This window comes from Perissodus microlepis, chromosome 12 (genome assembly GCF_051167445.1).
Source record: "Perissodus microlepis isolate ML-2025 ecotype Zambia chromosome 12, ASM5116744v1, whole genome shotgun sequence".
NCBI lineage: Eukaryota > Metazoa > Chordata > Actinopteri > Cichliformes > Cichlidae > Perissodus > Perissodus microlepis.
This window is the reverse complement of record NC_140472.1, coordinates 6,142,280-6,165,537: the sequence shown is the minus strand read 5'-3', so window position 1 is coordinate 6,165,537 and position 23,258 is coordinate 6,142,280. Positions and strand designations below refer to the sequence as shown.

The following is a 23,258-nucleotide window of genomic DNA, read 5'->3' as shown; positions in this document are numbered from 1 at the left end:
GATTGACCTTTATTATAATTATGTATTTATTTTATTTTCGGTTGCTACAAACGGGACAGACATGACTGGGGGATAGGACAGGGAGAAAGAATGAAAGAAAGAGAGGGAGAGAAAGAAAACCAAAGGGGAGAAGAGACGGTGAGAAGGGGGGGAAGAAAGGAAAAAACAAACAAACAAACAAACAAAACACCTGGATCACCTGTATGGAGAAAAAAAAACAGAAGAGAAAGCAAACAACAAAGAGCAACATAATAAAAAAAACAGCACCATCACAATAAACTAGCTAGCAGTAGATAACAGTAGATACTAAATAATAAACGATATTGTGCAGCACGCAAGATAGACAGCGCACAATGTGCTTTAAGGCAGCAGCCAAGAAAGGTGTAGTCCGCGTCTGTGAACACCCGTGTGTACACCTGTGTGCACACCTGTGTGGATCAGCACGCTTGTATTCCAAAGGTTTCTCCATGTAACGATCTGCTAGGGAGTGTGGGGAGCCATAGCCCCGTCCACCAGGGTATGAAGCATGTATGGAGGAGATCCAGGCCCCAGAGTACAAGGACCCGAGGAGGACCACCAAAGGGGGGGGAACCGTGCCACCCTCCTGGGAAGAGCTGAGTAGAGCCCCAAAGGAGAGGTCACCCCGCAGCTACGGAGCAGAGGCCAGAGGGGGTTGCAGTGGCGTGCCCGCGGGCTCTGCCGGCAGCCAGCTGTGCCAGAGAGGACCGAGCTTCAGGCCCAGAGGCCTGAGGCCTGAGGGCATCCCACCCCCCGGAAGGAGCCCAGCCGGGCCACAGGCGCCCGGCCCCGCCAATCAGCCACCAGGAGTGAGCCAGTACATGCATGAGCGCCCAGCCCCAGACGACAAGGACCACCAACACACCAACGTCTGAGGGCATCAGCCACCGGCAGGGAGTGTGGTGAGGGGAGATAGGCCTCCGTACTTTAGAGGGCCTGAGATGTACCCAGAGAGGTTGAGTCTAAGACCCAACCTGACATATAGACACAGACAAACAGGCACACGCGGACACAGACGTGCATTCCCACCCCCATATACACAACCAAATACTCGGCACTCACCCAACGTGTAGACAGACACAAATAGACACTGCACAGACAGTCGCATTCCCCAAACATACTCTATATCCCAGGTCCAGGTACCCCCACCCCCAGAGGGGCAAGCTGCACCTAGACCCAGGAGATGTAACCCTTCTCTCTGGGGTGGAGGCAAGCGGACCACCTCCTTATCTGCAGTAGCAGGGAGGCCCCGCATCCCAGACCCCAGTCTGACGGCCAGCACCTCCTCCCAGCCCCCCAGCCCTGACGGCTAACAGAACCGGGGTGAGTGAAGACCTCAAACCTCCCTACGCCCGCTAATATGTAGTGTTGCTGTGTGCTGTTCTAAAGTGCATTTAAAACTCAGGAGAGCATGGTGCTAGCTTCCTCTCAGAGAGCAGCACGGCTCCTCCCGAAAACCCTTAGTGTCTAAATGCATTTAAAATTGAGGGTAGGGCACCAGCGCCAGAGGTGGGTTGGAGTACAACGACCATCCTCTGGATGCTGTAAAACGTGCCCACCCCCAAGGCCCTATATGTATGTGTTATGTGAGAGTGTGAGTAATGTGGATGTCTAGGTTGCAGAATAAAATTGAGGCACAGGCGGCCAGAAGGGGACAGAGGGGGAGTGCCTCCCCTGCACCCTGGTGACATACCTGCACCCCAAGCCCTGCGTGTGTGGGTGGGTGTGGTAGAGCGGGAATAGGGAGGCAGCTGAGGATGGGGAGGGAAGAAAGGGAGGGGCAAGCGGCCCCTCCCTGGGGCCAGCTCCCCCGCTGACCCCAGTAGGCACCCCCACGCTCTGGAACCCACCAGGGCAGCAGCAGCACCGCCCAGCCCCACAGAGTCCGGGGCTGGGCGGTGATGATGTCAATGATGTCAATCTGATTAATGTCTGGACTTTGATTAGGCCAATCTAAAGCCTTCATTTAGTTTTGGGTTTTGAGTCATTCAGGAGGTGGACTTGCTGGTGTGCTTCGGATCATTGTCCTGCTACGTGAACCAAGTGTGCTTGAGGTTCAGAGCATGAACTGATGGCCATTCATTCTCCATAAGACTTTTATGGTAGAGAGCAGCATTCATGCTTCTGCTCTTTACTGTAATTGAATACAGACCTGGATGGAGTATTTAATTACGACCGTACAGGTCCTAAAGCAGCAAAACAGCCCCAGACTATCACACTACCACCACCAGGAGGTAGCGTAGGAGTGATGTTCTGTGAAATGCTCTGTTATTTTTATGCCAGAGTCAAACCTTCCTAAAAAGATCAACTTTTGTCTCATAAGTCCAAAAGTTTTAGAGATCATCACATGTTTTTGGCAAATGTGAGACGAGTGTTTGTGTCCTGTTTGGTCAGAAGTGTTTTTCTCTGTGGAACGCTCCCATGCATACTTTGCTGAACCTTAACTGAAGCGAGTGAGACCTGCTGTTCTTTAGCTATGGTGTTTGGATCTTTTGTGACCTCCTGGATGAGAACAGCTCTCACAGTGGTTCACTGGAGTCCTAAAGCATTAGAAAGGCTTCGTAAACCTTTCTAAGCTGACAGATTTCAGTTACTTTGGTTGACTTTAAGTGATTTCTTGATTCAACAGCTCTGGCAGTAATCAGACCTGAGTGGGGCCAGTGAAATTGAATGCAGCTGTCCAACAGATGTGATTAGTCACAGTTAATTCATGATTTAACAGGGAGGGGCAATTACTTTCTCCAGGTAGGATTGGATAGCTTTTTTTTCCCCATAGTAAATGAAGCACCGGTCCCCAACCTTTTTTGTGCCACAATGTCTGACAATATAATAATATAATAAAAACCAAAATAAAACCAGTACTGGTACCAAAAAAAAGAAAATTTATTCATAACACTCGGGAAAAGACCCGGGGAAACCGAGTTAATGATAAAAAAGATTAAAAAATAACAATAAAAACCCTGAAAACCATAAATTTCACACCTGAGCCTCAACTCTGGCGGCCCGGTACCAGTTCGTGGCCCGGGGGGTTGGGGACTGCTGCTTTATAGCATTTTACAGTATAGTAAAACCATAGCTTGGGAATTTAAATGGCACCAGCTCACTTCCAGTTTCGCATTCTTACTAGAGTTGCTTTTTCCCACAGTCCTACAGTTTAAACAATCTTTATTTATCTTAAACTGAGTCTTGGTGTAATTCTTAAACAAGCCATTTTGACTCTTGTCAACTTTCTTCTGATTGGCAGCCTCTTGTAAACAGAAGGTTTGAACAGTGGGTGGGCGTGGCTTCTGGTTTCAAAAAAACAGAACTGTGTGCCTGGGCTGAACATTTTAAAGATGTGCCCTCTTGACGACCTCAAACAGATCAAAAACAGTCTGAAACATTCTCATCTGTTCACCAGAATCTTGAGACTCTGAAGACCACGTGTACCATGCTGGAGGAACAGGTCATGGAGCTGGAGACTATGAATGATGAACTGCTGGAGAAGGAGAGACAGTGGGATGCCTGGAGGGCAACACTGGAGGAGGAGAAGAACCAGGCTGAGCGGAGGACCAGAGAGATCCAGAGACTCTTAGACACTGAAAAACAGAATAGGTGACCACCACAAGATGTATCACTGTAACTGTGAATCCTAAATAGCCAAAATGTTTTCCTCAATGTTCTGTTTCTATTTTGCTTGTAATTTTCTTGCTACTATGAAAACAGTCTACAGCACATTAACTTATATTCAGGGCACCTATATTTGCCTCAAAGAAACGTTAGTATATTTATTTCTGCACATTGCAATAGTCCAGTTATGTAATCTTGCCACGAGACCTTTAAGAAGGATTATGAGTTTCTTATTTCATCAGCAGAGAAAACTATTTTTGCTCTAAATGTTTCTCTTGCTATCAGTGTTGGATAAAGCTCCCTTCGCCTACACGCACTGGATTCGACAGGCTTTGCCGTATTGTCTAGGGTCTGTCAAAGCAGGAATTCTAGGTAAAATATGAAATGATTTTCTGAGTTGCCTGGAACAGTGGAAAGTGATGAAAATTAGGTAAACTTTAAAGCATTCAAAAACTGAAATTACATTTTTAGTGGTGTGGTTTTCTCTATCCAGGACCACACGACTTTACCCCAAACAAACCATTGAGTGAAACAGCAATATGAACATTACGAAATACTTTAGTAAGTTTGTTTCAAAGAGCCTGTAAACCCATAATAGATGAACTTGAAGAGCACGCACTTGAAGGCTGAAAAATAACTGGCACTAACTTTTCTCCGATCTAGGCTCCGTGCAGAGCAGCGCAGCACCGAGTCTCGGCAGGCTGTGGAACAGGCAGTTAAAGAGCACAAAGCTGAGATCCTGGCCCTGCAGCAGGCCCTCAAAGACCAGAAACTCAAAGCCGAGAGCCTTGCAGACACTGTACGCATTTTCACACTCCTGAATAACATCTGTTAAGTTTTGTGTAGTTAGCAGATGTCGCAGCAAACTCTTCCTTTTCATTCCTCAGCTGAACGATCTGGAGAAGAAGCATGCCATGCTGGAGATGAATGCCCGCAGTTTGCAGCAAAAACTGGAGAGTGAGAGAGAGCTGAAGCAGAGGCTGCTGGAAGAGGCACAGTGTTTCATTATTTTCACAGAGCCACTGATCTGATCGTTTTATTACACTTTTATTACAGACATATGGTCAAAACCGGAAAATAAGTCGGTTCTATTTTTCAGAAATTCTTAGCAGTAATAATAATAATAAACCTTTCTGTATGAAACCACGCTGAAAGGTTTAGCGATCAGTAAAAGCAATCAGTTGTAAGAAGTGTGTGTGGCTTAGTAAAGACATTCAGAGGGTGATGTAAAGGTGCTTTACCTCCACAGCAAGAGAAGCTGCAACAGCAGATGGATGCCCAGAAGACCCACATATTTCGTCTGACCCAGGGGCTGCAGGACGCTTTGGACCAGACTGACCTGTTGAAAACTGAAAGGACTGACCTGGAATACCAGCTGGAGAACATCCAGGTGCTGCTACACACATACATGCACACGCCTACTAAAGACAAATGAAAAAAACCCACACATGTAGGAACCATGTGAGTTTTAAATCACTGCAGGTACATGTACGTTGCTGGACTGTGTCATTATCAGTCTTGTTTCTCCCCCACTGTTCTGAGCCACACGTATGTGCACACACACTATTTGTTTTACAGCACACAACTCCCTCCCCTACTTTCTGTCTCTGTCAACCTCTCTGTATGAAATGAAGTACTTGAGGAGAAATTCATGGCAGTAGTGATGTTCACTTAGCTCCACCTGCAGGCTGTATACTCTCATGAGAAGGTGAAAATGGAGGGAACCATTACCCAGCAGACTAAGCTCATAGACTTCCTCCAGGCCCAGGCACACGGTGGCTCCAAGAAGAAAAAGGTCAGATGGGATTAAATATCTGTCTCTCTCTCTCTCTCTCTCTCTCTCTCTATATATATATATATATATATATATATATACTTATTTCTTATCTTTCTATTTCTTTTTGTTCATTTCTGGGCTCATTGTGTTTCTCCCTGTTTGTGTTTGCTTGTGTGTGTCTCAGGGTCTCTTTGGACGTCGTCGGGAGGACCTGTTGGCCGCCATGGCTGCTCAGGCTCAGACTCAGGGTCAGACTCAGACTCAAGGCCAGGCTTCCCCTGTGCCTGCCATCCAGCCGGTGCCTCTGCAGTATAGCGACATGAAGGCAGCTCTAGACAAAGAACGTTCTCGTTGCACAGAGTTAGAAGATGCTCTGCAGAAAATGAGAGCAGAACTGCGAGCACTGAGAGAAGAAGGTGAGACTGCCCTGCACCAATCTGTGGACTCCAATTTACACTCTGTTGTTCATTTATAATCATCAGTACAAACTTGAACTAAGAATTTTTTTTAAATTTTACTCAAAACAAAATACTCAAAGTTAGTCTTTCCAACCCAGCTCTGCAGTATAAGGACCACGGAAGTTCTACAAACCCAGCCACAGCTCGGCAACAGATAATTATGTCTGCCATGGTGAAGTCTCCTGAGCACCAGCAGGGCCCCACCAGCCTTGCACCCTCCAACTCTGGACGGAGGAAGGACACTCCCACACCCGAGGGTAAGGGAAGGGTGATTTTCATAGTAGCTCAGTGTGTTTCTTTAATCCAATGGCACAAACATGCAGGCTCACAGGAGATGCATAGAGGAGAGTGAGGTAAGATGAGCCGGCAGGTTTGTTATCTCATTTAGGCAACCATTCATAATTTTTGTCATGTGACTTTTTCTTCTTTTTTACCTTGCTGTGTAAGGAAGAACTATTTGTAAAAAGCTCAAGTCAAAGCCTTTTTTGGCAGCTCAGTTTATTAAGTTCAATCAGATGTACTGTGTAGAAACATGTGAAGGAGTCAGTAAAGTGCTCTAGTTTAGTATAAGTCTGATAAACACTGTGGTTGTGGTGTAACATGGGAAAGAGCCTTTGTGGTAAGCTGTGCTTACATCAAGTGAGATATTTGAGGTTTAGACTCGTTTCCATCATACCAGTGAGCAGATATTATTGTTCTCATTTTAGACGCGCTGTAGCCCGAGCACTATCATGCAGCATAATTACAGAAGAAAAACAAACACAGGTCCCCTGCACCGCTATTCTTCAAACCTAGACCTCTGTATGAAGTATCTGCAGAAGTATACAGTATTGCATGCAGCAAGATTCTGAGCTCCTTTGAATAATGGTCAGCACAGCAGGTGCAGTGGTTAGCACTGTCGCCTCACAGCAAGAAAGGACTTGATTTGGGCCCCCATGCATGGAGCCCGCATGTTCTCCTTGTGTCTGTGTGGGTTTCCTGTTGTCCTCCTACAGTCCAAAGACATGCTGTATACTTTAACTGGTAATTTTAATTGGATGTAGAAGTATATAGAATAAAGCATTGTATAAATGTGTCTTGTTGTCACATTGATGCAGTTCAGGCAGTTTTCTTCATCTCTCAGAACTGTGGACAAGTTGTACTCATATTTATTTCATTATCACCAATAATATGAGTAGAATTGGGGATTTGATTACTAATTACTAGTTTTTTGTAACTATATTTTTCAGACAGCTGTTAAATCTTCTTACAGTCACACTAGATCAATTTTTGGGGGGTTGACTTGATCCCAAAGACCAGTCGTTTTTTGGTTGTCTATTTAAGTGAGGCACAACTGATAGGTATCATACGACTTGAGTGCAAAATGTCTTATCTCTTAGCTGACTCTCCTCTACTGCCTCTGCAGCACACACCTCACATTCAAAGGTTGATTTTTGAAGCTCTTACTGTCTCTTCTTTCACACACCTTTCAGAGGGAAGGAGGGTCACTTTTGAAAGTAAGTCATCCAAATTCATGGTTTCTGCAGCTTGGTCTCTTATCTCTCCTCTACTTTGCTACATCCACATCTTTGACAGGCCAGATTTTAAAAGCTCTGCACTTTTACAGTATAAAATGTCAGATCCAAACAGGTTTGTCAGATGAGGCTGAAGAACCTTCAGTGCAGAGCTTTAGAAATCTGAAGCATTTTATCTTGGTTGCTCAAGCGTGTGATTTGCAGAACCCTTCTACTTTATTTAACTCACTTTATTTCCACCTCAAATTCACATCATATACACAAATGTACCATATTAAAAATTCTGCAATGCAAAAACCGCTGTATGCACTTTAAACCCACACTCTGATCTAAAGGTATTATCTAGCCATTTTGTTAGTCAAGGTTACAACAAGAAAAGAAAAGTCTCATATCTACGTTTTATGTCATAGTGACCTGGTAGTCAAAAACAGAAACAACAGAAGCAAGAAAGGAAAGAAAGAAAAAGATGTACAGCTGTCAGTTACAATAGCAAATCTGATGGACACAAACAGCTTAGAGGCCTTGGGGAACAGACACAGGATCCCTGAGAGCGTCCTGTGTCAGATCCTCTGGGTTCTCTCTGGGATGCCGGATGAGATAACTGTGAATCTGACTTGTTCAGCACCTTTGGCTCATTGTTGTGTTCCTCAAGCTGTTCCTAAACAACTTTGCAGTCTGGGGGAAGGCCATTGCTGTCAGTGGGTGCCATTGCCAATGGGCAGGTGTATTTAGTTTGTAACAGCGCTTACCTTGGAGGTTTAGCATCCGCATGAGTGCCAGCTGCACAGCAGTTTGGACACTAATGTATGTGTTTCATGCAAGAGGACTAAAGAAGATGACCAAGTTATTATGATTTATTTTAAGTTGCTAGCTCTAATCATAAATAAGTGTAAAACGTACAGATTTTCAAAGTGCTTTTAAGAACTCGTTAATATAGATCAAAATCAAAAAGTGAAGTGATGCAGTTAAAATAAAAAGAACATAAATGCTGAACAGTGTGAACGGTATTACAAGTAAAATAAATAAACACGGAAATAAATAAGTCCATAAAGAAGTGATAAGAAGATAAAACACTTTGATCAGTTTTCTGTAAATGTACGTTTGTAATGTAATCTAGATGTAAATGAAAGGTGAGTTTGCGAACGTCAGCTCCTTTGTTAGAGAACAGTTAAGGGCTCTGATCAGAGGAACAACCCAGCAGCTCGGTTCCTTGGGTCTGACTGTACATTTATAACACAGGTAAAAGCATGGCACAAGTTTAAAATCAACTGAAATAGCTGGATAAAATAGCTAGTATACAGTAGCAAAACTGAGAGTGATATAGTGTTGTCTCTTTGATTTTGTTCAAAATCAGCCTGGCAGCTGAGTTTAGGACAGACTGGAGGCGGGGGGAAAGACCAAGGCTTTACATTTTACTTAAGTCCAATTAGACTGTGATTTGCCTCCATTCCCCTGCTATTACAATAAAGGTCTAAACAACAGTCCCAGCACTATGTGATGCTAGGATTTCAGAGCTTATACGCATCTATTAGTGAGATATGGCTCTATTTATTATTCCATTCTACTATGATTTACTCACTGATTTGGTCTCTTTCATACTTTTCTCATGCAATATCACATTAAGGTAGTTTTGTATGAGAAAAATACAAACGGGGCCATATTCATCAGTAACTTAACAACAATATTCAATAGATACATGAAATAAAGTGCTCACATTTTTCTTTCTTTCCATGTTGGTTGTACACACAAGATTTGTAAATTTCATACTGATTGACATTATCATATCAATAAGCGCGATCGTTTTGTTGCCATAATCATGACGTGAAATTTTTCAACCATCTTTAATGCAGAATGCAGTTCGCTGATGCTGACTGGATAATGCCTTTAAAATGCTGCAGTGTGTGGGCACAAGCAGAGGGACTGACAAAATGAAGAATCTGTTTCAAGCATTTCCGTCTTCAGAGTACTTGCATTAATGCATTTTGCCAAACATGTACCACTCCTTTTGGAAAGCTTTTGGTTTTTTTTGTTGAACTGATCTCATAGATGGTATGGCATGATGCACTGAGGTTTTAAAGCGATGGATGTACCTGACAGAGTAAGACATGCTGGCGCTGCCTGCCCTGACTGTGTTCCCTGCTGACTGTATTCAGAGTATAGCCGTCGCTTGAAGGACAGTCAGAGAGACAGAGAGAGGGAGAGAGAGAGGGTGATGCACCACAACACGCCTCACCGCTTCACAGTGGGACTCAACATGAGAGCTGCCAAGTGTACCGTGTGCCTGGATACTGTGCACTTTGGTCGCCAGGCAGCTACCTGTCTTGGTAAGTTACAATTGTGCTCACAAGGACTATAAACTAGACAGTGATGTATACCTTCACATAAACCATATTTTAACTTCTTGCTATATTACATTTTTTCCAATTGTTTACACACATTTTCTGAAAGCATGCCTCATACTGTCAGAACTCTACACACAAATCAAAAAACACACACGCAATGTGCAAAACTCTTCAATTCTCCTGCAAAATTAAACTTTACATTCAAAACAATGTAAATGGAATTTTGTTTTCAATGACACATGAATAGACATTTATAAGAACCAGTTGAACACTGATGTGCTTAAAGTCATCATAATGACTTACTGTAAGCAGACACTACATACAACATACAACAACGAACTTCTAGTAGCATTCCTGATTATTCCTGGATGGTGTGTCTTCCACCATACGCTCCCTTTTTTTACTGCAGTTCTTTTTTTTGTTAAAATGTGAGTACAAGAATAAATGAATCAATAGAAAAATATTATTTTCCTGCTATCTCACAGTGTTTTGTATTTATTTCTGTAATGTGTAATAGTTGCTAAGTTGTGTTTGCACATTGGCTGGTTTTGTGTGGCTTTTGACATTAGTGGTTGATTCTGAGTAAGGTTAAAATAGTTTTGGGTCAAATGTTTGGTTTTGCAAGACAAGTTAAAGGTTATGTGAGCGTAGCTTGAATTTTACAGTTTGTGTTTAGTGTTTTGACACAAAGAGATGAGATTTTAGCAAATGTGTTTTAGCAATTAAGAAAAACTGTATAAAGCTCTGATTTCTTTTTTTTCATTTATGTTTTATTGGTTTTCTTGTTTATACAACAATACAACTTAATCACAGTGGGGGGAAAGAAAAGGAAAAAACAAACAAAACAAAACAAAACAAAACAAAACAAAACAAAACAAAACAAAACAAAACAAAACAAAACAAAACAAAACAAAACAAAAACAAAAAACAAACAAACCAGAGAATACAACGAGATTATACAAAATCGGGCCTCCCATTTTGTACATACTTCAACCATTTCGACCAGTATTCGTCAAATGAGTCCGCCTGCAACTTTAGCCTAAAAGTTATTCTTTCCATAACAAAAATAGTATCTATCACATCAATCCACTCATTTATAGTAGGAGTGTCCTCATTAAGCCAACGGCGGGTTATGGCATGTTTGGAAGCTACCAACAGCACACTGAACAAATATTTATCCGGTTTACATAGATTAAGACTCTCTAAGTTACCTGGGTACAATACTGCAAAATGAAATTGGAAGATTGTTTCCAGGACCTTATGTATTTCCTTCAAAAATGGAGCCACACGAGGACATTCCCAAAAGATGTGGAAATGATTTGCTGCTGCATGTCCACACTGCCTCCAGCATGTTGTCTTATGGGAATAATTGGATTTTTGAGCCGGGGTATTAAAATAACGAATTACATTCTTCCAACTTTATTCCCTCCACAAGGGGGAGCTTGTTACCGACCACTGCTGCCTACAGATCCCATCCCATTCCTCTCCTGTTAGGGATAGATTACCCTCCGTTTCCCATCTTGCTTTAACATATCTTGTATCATGATTGGTCAGTGAACGATATAATTTGGAAATAATTTTTTGATAGGATGCATCTCTATATGCATTCTCAAATATGCAAATATTTTCTTCATTCCCAGTCGATAACTGGGGATGTTTTAGCTTTTTATTCAAGAAGTCCCTCAGTTGCAAATATCTAAAAAAGTCTTGATTTTGCAACCCAAACTTATTCTTAAGGTCCTGGAAACTCATCACTTTTCTGTCTTTCAACAAGATACTGTATGTGGTGAAACCTTTATTAGCCCATGTTTTATATGTTGAGTTGATCTTACTAGGCAAAAATTCTGGGTCATATGCAAACCACCTAAGGAATCCGGCCCTCTGATTTAATTGATACTTTTTAAGTACTCTTTTCCATGTCTTTATTGAGCTTACTATCCAAGGGTTGCCTGGGTCTCCCAGGAGACGCAACGCTGAGGGATCTCCTATCAGTGCCCCAACAAGGAAGTTACCTCTCAAGGAAAATTCCACTTCCTTCCATCTTGAACAACATCCAGGTTTACACCAGCCCACCAGACTCCTTATTTGGATTGCCCTATAATAGTCATGTAGGCAAGGGAGGCCTAGTCCTCCTTTATCCTTGGGAAGCTGAAGTGTTTTAAGCTTAACGCTTGGCTTTTTACCCGCCCATATAAATCTGGAGAGGATCCTATCCCATTCTGCAAAGTATCTATCAGGGCTTTCTATAGAAACAGACTGGAACAAAAAGCTCTGATTTCTTAATTGCAATTATGTGTAAAAGGTGTTTAGCAATGTGGTTAGTATGCAAAGTTGGGCAACTGAGTTTACAATTTTGAAAAGTGCAACACTGAACAAAAAAGGCTTACATTAAGTCATTATGATGACTGGAGAAGAAGTGGTCATAGTGTTTTACATTAAGCACATCAGTGTTTAACTGGTTCTATTAAATGTCTATTCATGTGATGGTTTGTGTGTCATTTGAAAACAAAACGCCATTTTGACAAGAAATTACATTGTGTTGAATGTAGAGTTTCATTTTGCAGGAGAATTGAAGGGTTTTGCTCGTTGTGTGTGTGTTTTTGTGATTTGTGTGCAGAGTTCTGACAATATGAGGGATGTTTTCAGGAAATGTGTGTAAACAATTGGGAAAAAATGTATGTTACTGTCTCTCCATCTTCTATTTGCCAGACTGAACCCTGATTCATCTTTCAAAATATATCTCATGGAGGTTTCCATGGAATCCCTTTCAAACACTCTATAATAGATAATAGATAAGTAGTGATACAGAAAGACAGACTAATGAAATAGTGTATTTACAGTATATGCACTCCAGATATATGTGCATTACAATATAGTCTACAGTACTGCAAGAGTACCATTTGTAACAACCTAGCCAACAGTAAGAGTAGGCCTATGGGCACAGAACTCTACTGGAAGAGTCGCTGGTTACAGGTTACACTCGCACATACTGATATCGTAGATCTTTAAGTCTTGCAGAGGGTCTGATCACATCATTAGAAACATGTGTGTTCAGTTGTGAGTTGCTGTGTGTAAAAGATGACAGCTGTGTTGAAGTTGTGTTCACATTTTGCTGCCAGTGTTTACAGTTTTGCAACACACATGTGAAGTGTGTTTAGTGACTAAGGATATGTTTAAGGCTTTGAAAAACAGAGTGCATGAGTTTTGCAAATCGTGTCTAAGTACCTGAACCGTGTTTAAGGTTTGGCCAAAAGACTGTTTGATGGCTTAGAGAATGGAGTTTAGTGTTTTACCAATTCAGAAAAACTGTGATAAGACCAAAGTTCACATTAGCCTTTCTGTCTGTGTTTTGAAGTTTTCCGTTTTACAATGAAAGTCATCATTCTGGGTTTTATTAAGCTGAACACCCTGGTGACAGCTGCTTCTGCTGTTACCTAACACTCCTGATACTTTATGCCCTGCAAAAATAGCAGCATTTCATCTTTAAATCTTTACATCAGTGAACACATATACAAAATGTTCAGTCTTTGACGGTTTGCAGATGTTTAACAGTTAGCAAACACAAGCTTTTTTCACAAGAAAAGAGCATTTTTATGGACAGAAAAACCTACTGTGCATTCTCCTTACACTGATAGTGTTAACACGCTCTCCTTTTAGACTGGCGGTGTCAGTAGTGTCGCTCTGCTCTCATTAACAATGTTCTTTCTCCTCAGAATGCCATGCATTGTGCCACCCGAAATGCTCCCCCTGCCTTCCAGCCACATGCGGGATGTCCAGTGACTGCTCCCTGCATCTGTCTGAGGGCCTGTGTCGAGATAAGAGCAGCGCTCCGGGCCAGCAGCTGAAAGAGGCCGGCGGACACATGCACTTGGAGGGCTGGATGAAACAGCCCAGGTTAGCTGTGGACACAGTGGTGTCTGACTCAGTCTTTGCTCACTTGCATTATTATATATCAAGACCGTCCTACACATCACCTGCCGAAACAGCTGCACATAAATCTGCAGTTCTAATGCGCAGACTTCACACATACCCATTTTTTAAGTGAGTTAAACCTCCAGCAGTGAGATGGACATGAATGTGAGACACGATTTAACAAAATCTGACAAATTAGAGCATTATAGTGTCTGATAAATATCAACCTTATATTTTGAATATTAGTAGTAGTAAAAGTACAAATTTCCAAACTTTTTTTTGCCTTTTTTTCTGTAATTCTCCAGTTCTCAGTTTCACTTTATGTTACTGTGTATTTGGCTTCTTCTTTATTGTTTTTTTAATGCCATGTTTACAAACAGTGATTTTATCTGAGCGTCTGATCTTTTCATCCACATGTGTTACATTTCACAACGGTAGAGATTTACAAACGAGGAGTGTCTGTTCAAACAGCTTTAAAAATTAAAAAAGACGACAAGAGTGGATACCTCACACAGGATTTTATACATCTGGTCCCTGATGTTTCGTATGTACAGTCATGTGAAAAAGAAATGACACCCACGACAGCAAAGTTATCTCAGGACTCACCTGGTCTTTAGCAGATCTTCTAGTTAAGTAAATACTAAATTAGGGGATTTACATATTGTATACGTCATTAACAAAAACGTAATAAATCAAACAATAGTTCAGCCAATATACAGAAACAGTGTGTGGAAAAACAAAGTCCACCTGTACTCAATTACGAGGGAACGTAGCAGCCAGCTGCTGCTAATCACATATATTGATTAATTGATGATCAACAAGCGAGAGCAACTCACATGCTCACAGCTGTAAAAGCAGAAGTTTTGGAACATTTGGGTGTGTGTTACAGTGTCAAGGAGGAAAGACATCAGTGATGATCTTAAAGAAGCAATCATTAGTACCTGCCAATCTGGGAAGGGCCACAAGTTACATACATTTCCATACAATATGGAGTCTGTCATTCTACAGTGAGGGAGCTATATGCACCCATGTCCTCTAACTGATCAGGTGGCCTGATGTTACTGAGAACAACTCCTCATAGGCCCTCACAATAATACTCCGTCTGGTAAAATCCACTCATTTGGTATTTGAGCCTGTTTGAACTAAACCAGCATCTGTCTTCACAGTGGTATTGTTGTCGTCTTGTGTTTTTGCAGGAATGGCAAACGAGGCCAGGGCTGGGAGAGGAAATATGTGGTCCTGGATGGGACTAAAATATCCATCTATGAGATAGAGCCCAGAGAAGGTGACATGTTTAGCTGTCTGGATTTTTAGATAGATGGAAAGTTATTAGAGTGGGCGCCAGTGCTTATGAATCTCCTTATGTGTGTTGCTCAGACTCAGTGAAACCACTGGAGGAGTTTGATCTGTGTCTGTCAGATGGGGAGGTGGTGGTTCATGGAGCAGTGGGAGCATCTGAACTACCAAACACTGCCAAGTCAGGTAGATGTGAAGTGTACCAGGCAGCCTTTGCCTTCCCAATGTTGTTCAAAAGTCTGTCAAATATTAATCATTTGAAGTCGTGTCATACTTTATTCTCTCTGTGTGTCAGATGTTCCTTATGTCCTAAAGCTGGAGTCACGGTGTCACACTCCCTGTTGGCCTGGTCAGGCTGTTTACTTCATGGCTCCCAGTTTCCCAGACAAACAGCGCTGGGTGGCTGTGATGGAGTCTGTGGTGGCTGCGGGCCGAGCCTCCCGGGAGAAGGCAGAGGCTGACGCAGTGAGTATCTCCGGAGCAGGCGAACGCAACCCGGGGCAGCTCGCTCTCTGTCTTTAATGTCTCCTGACTCAATTCATATCTGGCCGTGGTCACAGCTGTCACGTCTGTGGTCGTAAACATGATATTTGACTGTGTTGGTGCTGTTCACCATGAGCAGATTTCCCCTCCGTAGTCTATTTAAGACGTAGGTTTCAAGTTTAAAGTTTAACGGGTAGTTTCGCTTACGTGCGTCATTAATTGTCCCTTTCTTCTCTCTTCTTTTCTCTTTCTCTCCTCTCTCTTTGTCTCTCTCGCCTGTGTTTGTTGCTTTTTCATCGTGACACATTGTATGTCCGGCATATGGGCGTGATTTGTCGATTTGCTCTATTCCTACCCATGTGTCACTGCACACATAGGCTGCTGTGTCCAAAAGACAAATGGTTCTGTCTCCACTGGTCCAGGTAAACAGTTAGACACGAGACATTTTGACATACACGAGCACTGCACATCCTACACGAGGCACGCTGTAGCGCATGAGTCTGTCATTTCGTTGGCTGTCACCTGCCCCCCACCCTGCTGTCATTTCACTTGCTGGGACCACTTCTCACTTTCACTATCCTTTGCTGTATCCTGAACAAACTCTCAAATATTCTTCCCTGTCTCCGATGTCCTTTTTTCTAACCACAGTACACAAATATTCGCCAAGATGTCTGATCATCTTTGGGTTGAATCTCTGCAGCTGTCCTGTCCGGAGGAGCAGGGATCGCACTGCCGAGTTTTACCTGTTTGTGTACTTGTCTGCGTTGTTACCTCTGCCCTTTCTGCACACTCCTCTGAGGCTGGGACTCAAGTCACTTGACTTAACCAAGAGACGCAAGTCATATTCTTACTAATCTTTAAAAAAAAAAAGCAACAACAAGATCTAGAGCTGAATGTGGTAATATTAAAATTACTTGAAACTAATGTTGTCCAAGTAATTTTTTCTCATCCTCATTAACTTGTAAATTCAGGTTGATATGAGTGAAACGACGAGTGAAACCTCATGTGTCAGTCATGGAGTTCATCTGAAGTCACTTTATGGGTGACTCTGTAAACGGCAATGCTCATTTTTCATAATTTACTCTATTTATAGACCAATCACTGAAATTGTATAAGCACTATGAATGTGATGGACATGAGCTTAGTACATCTGTCATCCATATAAATCAGCACAGATGCTGATTGGGTACACAGGCGAGTGAGGCCTAAAGCTTGCTACTGTACTTCTACCCAATCCCTAAAGGAGTTCAAATTCCTATCAGACTCAATTGCCACATTTTAATATTAATAGTTTAAGTTGCTATGGCGACTGTCCTAATCTGCTTGACCCTCTCATCTCAGCTTGCAGCTGTATGCATCTGATGTAATTCTGTTGTATATGTGTAGAAGATATCAGCAGCGTATGAGCTGGAACACTGACTCAGTAATGAGGAAGCCGGCGGTGATGCTGATTAGTGTTAATAATGACTCTTGTTTAAACGCAGTAGAGCTTCTAGACTTTGATCCTTTCACTCTGATCATTTGTGTAAACATTACATTTTTGCAATCTGTACTTGACCACTGGCAAAATATTTACTTCATTTATTCATTTCAAATGTAAAATCTTGTTCTCAGCTTCGTAGGAGTTGCACGTTTTATTCCCTTTAATGCTGACAAGTGGTACAAAATTACTTTATTACAAATGAAAGCATCGTTTCTTTGGTACTGTAGAGCCTCTGAATAAAACAGCGTGCTATTAAAGGTCCAACAGGTATAACTTTCTATCCGTGACCTGAAGCTGAAGACCGCTTGTGACTTGGTCCCACGTCTGACACTGTGATTCTGAACCCAGTCCTCCAGCCATCCAGCCCCTCCCGTCCTGCTCCTCTGTTCCCTCCTACCCAAGATCACGTGGAGGTCGTGATCCAGCTGACCCCTCACCCCTCTCTGTTCTTTCAGAAGCTTCTGGGAAACTCTCTGCTGAAGCTGGAGGGAGATGACAGGCTGGACATTAACTGCACCCTTCCGCTCACAGATCAGGTAGGAACATGTTTTATATGCTATAAAATGATATTCATATGTAACTACATATATATTTATTAGAAAATATGTTTACTTCTTAATTGTGCATTTTAAGCATTAGAAAATGACATGATCTGCAGTTGCAGGTGTATTCAGGAGAAGAACGATGTATTGGAGCATGGAGCAGATGCTCGGGGCTCTCTGCCAGGATTTGCCGCATGTTGCTCCAGTTTGGAATGTCACCACGTTCACCTGAATATTTATGTTTTTTTGGGTTTCGCTGCTGTGCTGCAGATCGTTCTGGTGGGCTCTGAAGAGGGGCTGTATGCGCTGAATGTTATCAAGAACTCCCTGACTCACATTCCTGGCCTGGGGTCAGTCTTTCAGATCTACATCATCAAAGAGCAGGAGAAACTGCTGATGATTGTTGGTAAGAGGCCCAGCTTTGGTATTTTCAGTAGAAAATAAATGTCTGCTGAGCAGCAGGAGTCGACTCTAGATTTTCGTTCGCTCAGACATTCACAGTGTCGGTGGTAAATCAAAAGGTCAATATCTGCTGCCATTACAAATAATTGGCATAATTGATGAAGTGCAATTATTATGCATCATTTAAACTGAAAGGTTGGTCTGCCATACTAATAACTTTGGAGAAACTTGTAAATATCTTGTTACACAAGACAGCACGGTGGCTTAAAAGTGACTAATGTCTTTATCCTTGAACAAGCTATGTGTAATGTCTGTGTGCTGCAGGGGATGAGCGAGCGCTGTGTCTGGTGGAGATTAAAAGAGTGAAGCAGTCTCTGGCCCAGTCCCACCTGCCTAGCCAGTCTGAACTGGCTCCATACATCTTTGAGACTGTGAAAGGCTGCCATCTGTTTGCTGCAGGAAAGGTAGTTCTTCTGTCTTTGCATGAATGCTGTTTTCATGGTTGAAATGTGATCGTACATACGAGCGTGTGCATTCTCTTTGCAGATAGACAACACGCCTTGTATATGTGCTGCAATGCCAAACAAAATAACCATTCTGCGCTACAATGAAAATCTTAGCAAATACTGCATTCGTAAGGTGAGTATGACACAGTACAGTCTTTTATACTGCTGAAAGTATGTCATGCTTTTTTTCTTTTGACCAAACAAAGGTAACGTTTGGTTTTAAAGTGGATAAATCTTCTACCTTCAAAACATTTTCTACTACTAGATGTGCTTCAAAGTACTGGCTTTCCCTCACCACCTAATTCTTTACCTCACAGGAAATTGAAACTCTGGAGCCCTGCAGCTGCATCCATCTGACCAGTTACAGCATCATCATCGGCACAAACAAGTTCTACGAGATTGAAATGAAGCAATTTGTACTTGAGGGTGAAGTACTTCTTTATGCCTTTAATGCTTTCAGGACCAAATCAGTTACCAGCCAGTCACAGGATGATATTTTACGGTTGTTAGATCACTGTGTGGCTTTTAACCTCAGCTTTTTCCGCTGCAGAATTCTTGGACAAGAACGACGTTTCGCTGGCCCCGGCTGTGTTTGCAGCCTCGTCTCACAGTTTTCCCATCGCCATCATGCAGGTGGCCAGCAGCATGCAGAAGGAGGAATATCTTCTGTGTTTTCATGGTAAATCCATAGGAACTGAGCTCCATGAGCTCATGAGATACGATTAGCCAAGTCAGTGCAACAGAAGGGGTTTTTCTTCTAACCTGGCTGGATCGAAACATGTTTCAGGCTCCCAAGTGTTTTACATTTTCAGCTGGGTGAATGTGTTTTACACATGCATCCTGTTGTGCTAGTAGTACTGCAGTTTCAGAAGCACAAACTGTTAGTGTCCCAGGATTTTTAAATGCACTCGTTGCATAGTGGTTACCACTCCGACACTCCAAAGACATGTACTTACTGGGGATAGGTTACTGATTCTAAATGTCTATTCTAGGTATACATCTATAAATAATAAATGTCTAATCTGGGTATATAAATATAAGTTGAATAACATTTTTGGGGATTAAAGCCATTATAAATGTAAAAGTGTGCTTAACATACTGCTGTCTGCACACAGTGTTTTATCTGTAAGAGTATGATGAAGAGTGCAGCAAATGTTTCTGTGGCAGAGTTTGGAGTATTCGTTGACTCGTATGGACGAAGAAGCCGCACTGAGGAAATCAAGTGGAGCCGTTTGCCTCTGTCGTTTGGTAACTGCTGCTTCTTTCATCTTAATTCTCTCATTGGATTAAAAAAAAAAAAAACATTAACTGTACCAAATCCACTTTGCAAAGGTACCTTTTATAAAACTAAATTGTGTGTGTCGTCTGTTGCAGCCTACAGAGAGCCCTACCTGTTTGTCACCTACTTCAACTCCTTGGATGTCATCGAGGTGCAGGGGCACGCTGCTCTGGGGTGAGACAGTGGCCTCTTTGTGCCACATCTTACACTCATTGAGTTTACTTCTCAGCTGCATTTCCCTCAATTTGGTCTTTTCTTCCAGTCCTACAGTGCTGGCACACCTAGATATCCCAAATCCACGTTACCTAGGCCCAGCTATTTCCTCTGGGGCAATTTACCTCGCCTCCTCCTACCAGAACAAACTGCGGGTCATCTGCTGTAAGGGAAGTCTGATCAGAGAGTCTGGGGAGCTCCAGAGGACCGGGTCCAGTCGAGGGTCAGTTCACTCTGTCATGTTTGCTCACTTTAATCCAGTTTAAACAAAGAAAAAAAAAAAATGTTTCAGTGACAGTCAAACACAAAACAAATCACCTAAAAACTCCTGAGCGCTTGTAGTGTCTGCTAAAAATCACTGGAAGGTTGGCTTTGCTATGTCTGCTACCATCCATGGTGTGTTTTTGTTGTTGTTGTTAACAGTAGTCCCAGTAAGCGGTGTCCACCCACCTACACAGAGCACATCTCTAAGCGTCTGACCTCAGGCCCTGGCAGCCATGACGGCTTGCATCGGGAGCCAAGCACCCCACATCGTTATCGGGAGGGCCGCACAGAGTTCAGAAGAGACAAGTCTCCTGCCCGGCCTCTGGACCGGGAGAAGTCACCGGGCAGGGTGTTGGACAGCCGCAGGGAGAGGTCTCCTGGAAGATTCGGAGACAGCAGTCGACTCCACGCTGGTTCTGTCCGAACCCAGCTCGCACCTGTTAACAAGGTATGCAGAAGTTTCCAGTCGGCCTGTGGATGCGCTAAGGAGAAATTATGAACAAAATCAAGCTGCCCTTCTGGTAGAAAGGGCATCCAAATATTTAATGAGTGTGTTCTGCCTTGGATTTGATCACAAAGTCCTATTCTTGATATGGTAACACAAAGCTGTCCTGCTGAATGTGGATACATCATTGACATGTTTTGTCTCCAGACGTCTTCTCCCCGGTTATTTCTGTCAATGTGCAGAAAAACACAGTTTATATCTGTAATGTGTGGAGAATGTTGCACTTTCACAAAGTCTTCTGAAGAGGCTCAAGCTCCAGCAGCGCTTGTGCCATAAAGAGCAACCTTACTGCTTAGTCAGCACGTTTGAGGTCATCCTGATGAAGATAGCAAGCAAAAACCTTGCTCTTTATGCTGCAGTGTTGCTGCTGGAGTTTCAGACTTTAGATTTTTCACAAACCTCTGTCTCAGCACAGATACATTTGGGATCATTTATGTTAAAACAATTGTGCACATAACCACACACACACACACACAGTAGGTTATTTTGATTTTAACAAAGTGACTCTGCAGACAGGTGTACACATGCGTGTGCTATGAGGAAGGTTAATCGTTATAGGGTATATCAATAAAACTGAATTGAAATGAATGAGTGAATTAAATAGGCTGGATATCTTTTTCCATATCTAACAAGTTACTGTCTGCAGATGAAGTGCTGAACGATAGGTGAAATACACAACACAGGCTAAAGGCAAAACAGCTGATGTGTGGGGATGCAGAGAAATACTACATGAATGTGTTTGTGCTTTAAGCGCTGGGTTCAGTAAGACTGGGAGAAAGCCACGTGAATTTAAAAGCCGTGTCACTGCCCAGCATCAGGAAAAGGATCACCTCTGATTAGAGTTGCAGATTTTATTAAAATACTCCAGGCTGTGTAAGACAAATTCATCTGCAACCCCAGTGGTGTGAGAGCAGGTAAAGAACAAATTTTTAAAACATGAATTCAAAAAACTAAATTAGACTTTCTCATTTTTTAAGGTTAATGTGAATGAGGCTCAGTTACCCTGTTTGAGGATAGATAATATTAAGTATTGTAACATGCAGACATGAGCTGCCTCTTGAGACATTTTTATATAGTGTGTAACAAATCTGATAATAGAAGTCAAAATCAAACAAACAGGGAAAAAAACAAAACAAACCTTCAAAGTGTGCACACTGCTGAGGAAAAACCCTATAACATGCACCTTGTGCTGGGATTCCCTGCTTCCTTCCTGCTGTTCCAAACAAATATTACTAGCAGCAGCGATCAGGTGCAAAATAAGACAAGCTTTGTTGTTAAATTTAGCAGTTTGCTGTAAACTTCAGTAAATCATGTTTGTACCATTCATTTAAATACATATCCAGTAAGGCCACTCACCTTTAGTTTCAGAACTGATGCTGCAGCTCTTTAGTAAATACAGACAACACCAAACTATTCATGATGTTTAAGTCACAGTAACACGCTTTGACCTTTGCTCTTAATCTGTGTTTGCAGGTGTGGGATCAGTCGTCAGTGTGAGTCCACTTGCTGCTCCTGACTGGAGGTTGTAGAGAACCAACTGCAAAAGCCCTTATTCCACCCTGAGTGCAAGCGCACGCGCACACACACACACACACACACACACAGCCAGCACCATTGCCTGTACATAGTGCAGCGTCAGTTCCTCGTTCAACCTCACAAAAACCTGCAACGGGAGACGTCTCCTGTGACAATCCTCTTGACACGTGCTTTGATGGGAGTTATCCCACAGTAGATTTGGTGGCAGGGAACCTACGCTGATCTACAGAAGCTACTTTCTATCTCCTCAAAGTTGTAAATATTGCTGTCGGAGTTTTTATAGATAAAAGGGAAGAGTCGGCTGGTAAAGCCATGTCTATTTTTTTTAAAAAATGAGTTTCTAAAGATGTTGCAGGGAGATTAACGCTGTCGCTGGCTAGGACGTACAATATCAACCTTACATAGGAATCTGAAATATCACAGGGTTTTTTCTCCATTAAGAGAATTAAACTGACATTTAATTACTTTCATAGCTCACTAACGGAAGGGAGATCTGAGGAGGCAAGACTTTGCACACAAGACTGGATTTGATCAGGAGTTTAAAAGCTCATTTTTGTTACACGACCAGATCAACCGTGTGGTCTTCTTGCCTGAATAGCCTTTGATATATAACTGCATACGAGTGCTTCGACCGTCGTTGTCCGGCCATACTTTGTAAAACAATTAAGCAGTGTTTCGCTCCAAGTGTTCCTCGTGTTGTTTTTAGCAAACCTAAGAAAGAAACACGCAGCTCTGCCTCTGATGCCGGACGCCGTGCTGTCAGGCTGGCTCAAAGCGCCTCAGCTTGCTCTTAGTCCGCTGCTGCCGATTATGGTACAGATGTCCCGTTTCTGTGCAGTGATATGAAGTCTAGTAACCGTCAGGGGTCGTCACTTGCTAGTATCGTTTCTTTAGAGGCAGCAAGACCACCTCCACTCATCACATCAGTGAGCATGACTAACTTAGAGCAGCACTGTCGCTTTTTGATCAATTCTCTTGGTTGTTCTTTTCTGTCATGTACTCACTTGGATTTGCATTCTATAAGTAGAAATTGATGTTAGACAGTGTAACTTGAGATTTTCTTGATTTTTAGAGCTGTATACCAGTACACGCATTAAACATGATTCTAGTGTCCGTTTT

General features: G+C 42.5%; 1 protein-coding gene across 8 annotated transcripts in view; it reads left to right on the top strand.

Moving 5' to 3' along the window:
• The window catches only part of citb (citron rho-interacting serine/threonine kinase b), a 50,015-nt gene extending 26,763 nt beyond the window's left edge, over positions 1-23,252 (top strand). For 2 of the 8 annotated variants that reach the window (XM_084947083.1, XM_084947084.1), the window contains exons 17-41: positions 3,419-3,612; positions 4,291-4,426; positions 4,515-4,619; positions 4,877-5,017; positions 5,303-5,422; positions 5,589-5,820; positions 5,961-6,119; positions 7,335-7,358; positions 9,530-9,700; positions 13,432-13,612; positions 14,827-14,915; positions 15,008-15,112; positions 15,222-15,391; positions 15,787-15,831; positions 17,348-17,428; positions 17,705-17,840; positions 18,161-18,300; positions 18,383-18,475; positions 18,660-18,768; positions 18,893-19,021; positions 19,510-19,590; positions 19,717-19,795; positions 19,884-20,057; positions 20,258-20,546; positions 22,077-23,252. In XM_084947083.1, the coding sequence (XP_084803209.1) occupies positions 3,419-3,612; positions 4,291-4,426; positions 4,515-4,619; positions 4,877-5,017; positions 5,303-5,422; positions 5,589-5,820; positions 5,961-6,119; positions 7,335-7,358; positions 9,530-9,700; positions 13,432-13,612; positions 14,827-14,915; positions 15,008-15,112; positions 15,222-15,391; positions 15,787-15,831; positions 17,348-17,428; positions 17,705-17,840; positions 18,161-18,300; positions 18,383-18,475; positions 18,660-18,768; positions 18,893-19,021; positions 19,510-19,590; positions 19,717-19,795; positions 19,884-20,057; positions 20,258-20,546; positions 22,077-22,100 (3,207 nt within the window). In that variant the 3' untranslated portion in view covers positions 22,101-23,252. The remainder of the gene's footprint in view (positions 1-3,418; positions 3,613-4,290; positions 4,427-4,514; positions 4,620-4,876; positions 5,018-5,302; positions 5,423-5,588; positions 5,821-5,960; positions 6,120-7,334; positions 7,359-9,529; positions 9,701-13,431; positions 13,613-14,826; positions 14,916-15,007; positions 15,113-15,221; positions 15,392-15,786; positions 15,832-17,347; positions 17,429-17,704; positions 17,841-18,160; positions 18,301-18,382; positions 18,476-18,659; positions 18,769-18,892; positions 19,022-19,509; positions 19,591-19,716; positions 19,796-19,883; positions 20,058-20,257; positions 20,547-22,076) is intronic. The other 6 variants (XM_084947085.1, XM_084947089.1, XM_084947086.1 and 3 more) reach the window with 6 other exon arrangements.
• The last annotated feature ends 6 nt before the right edge of the window (positions 23,253-23,258 follow it).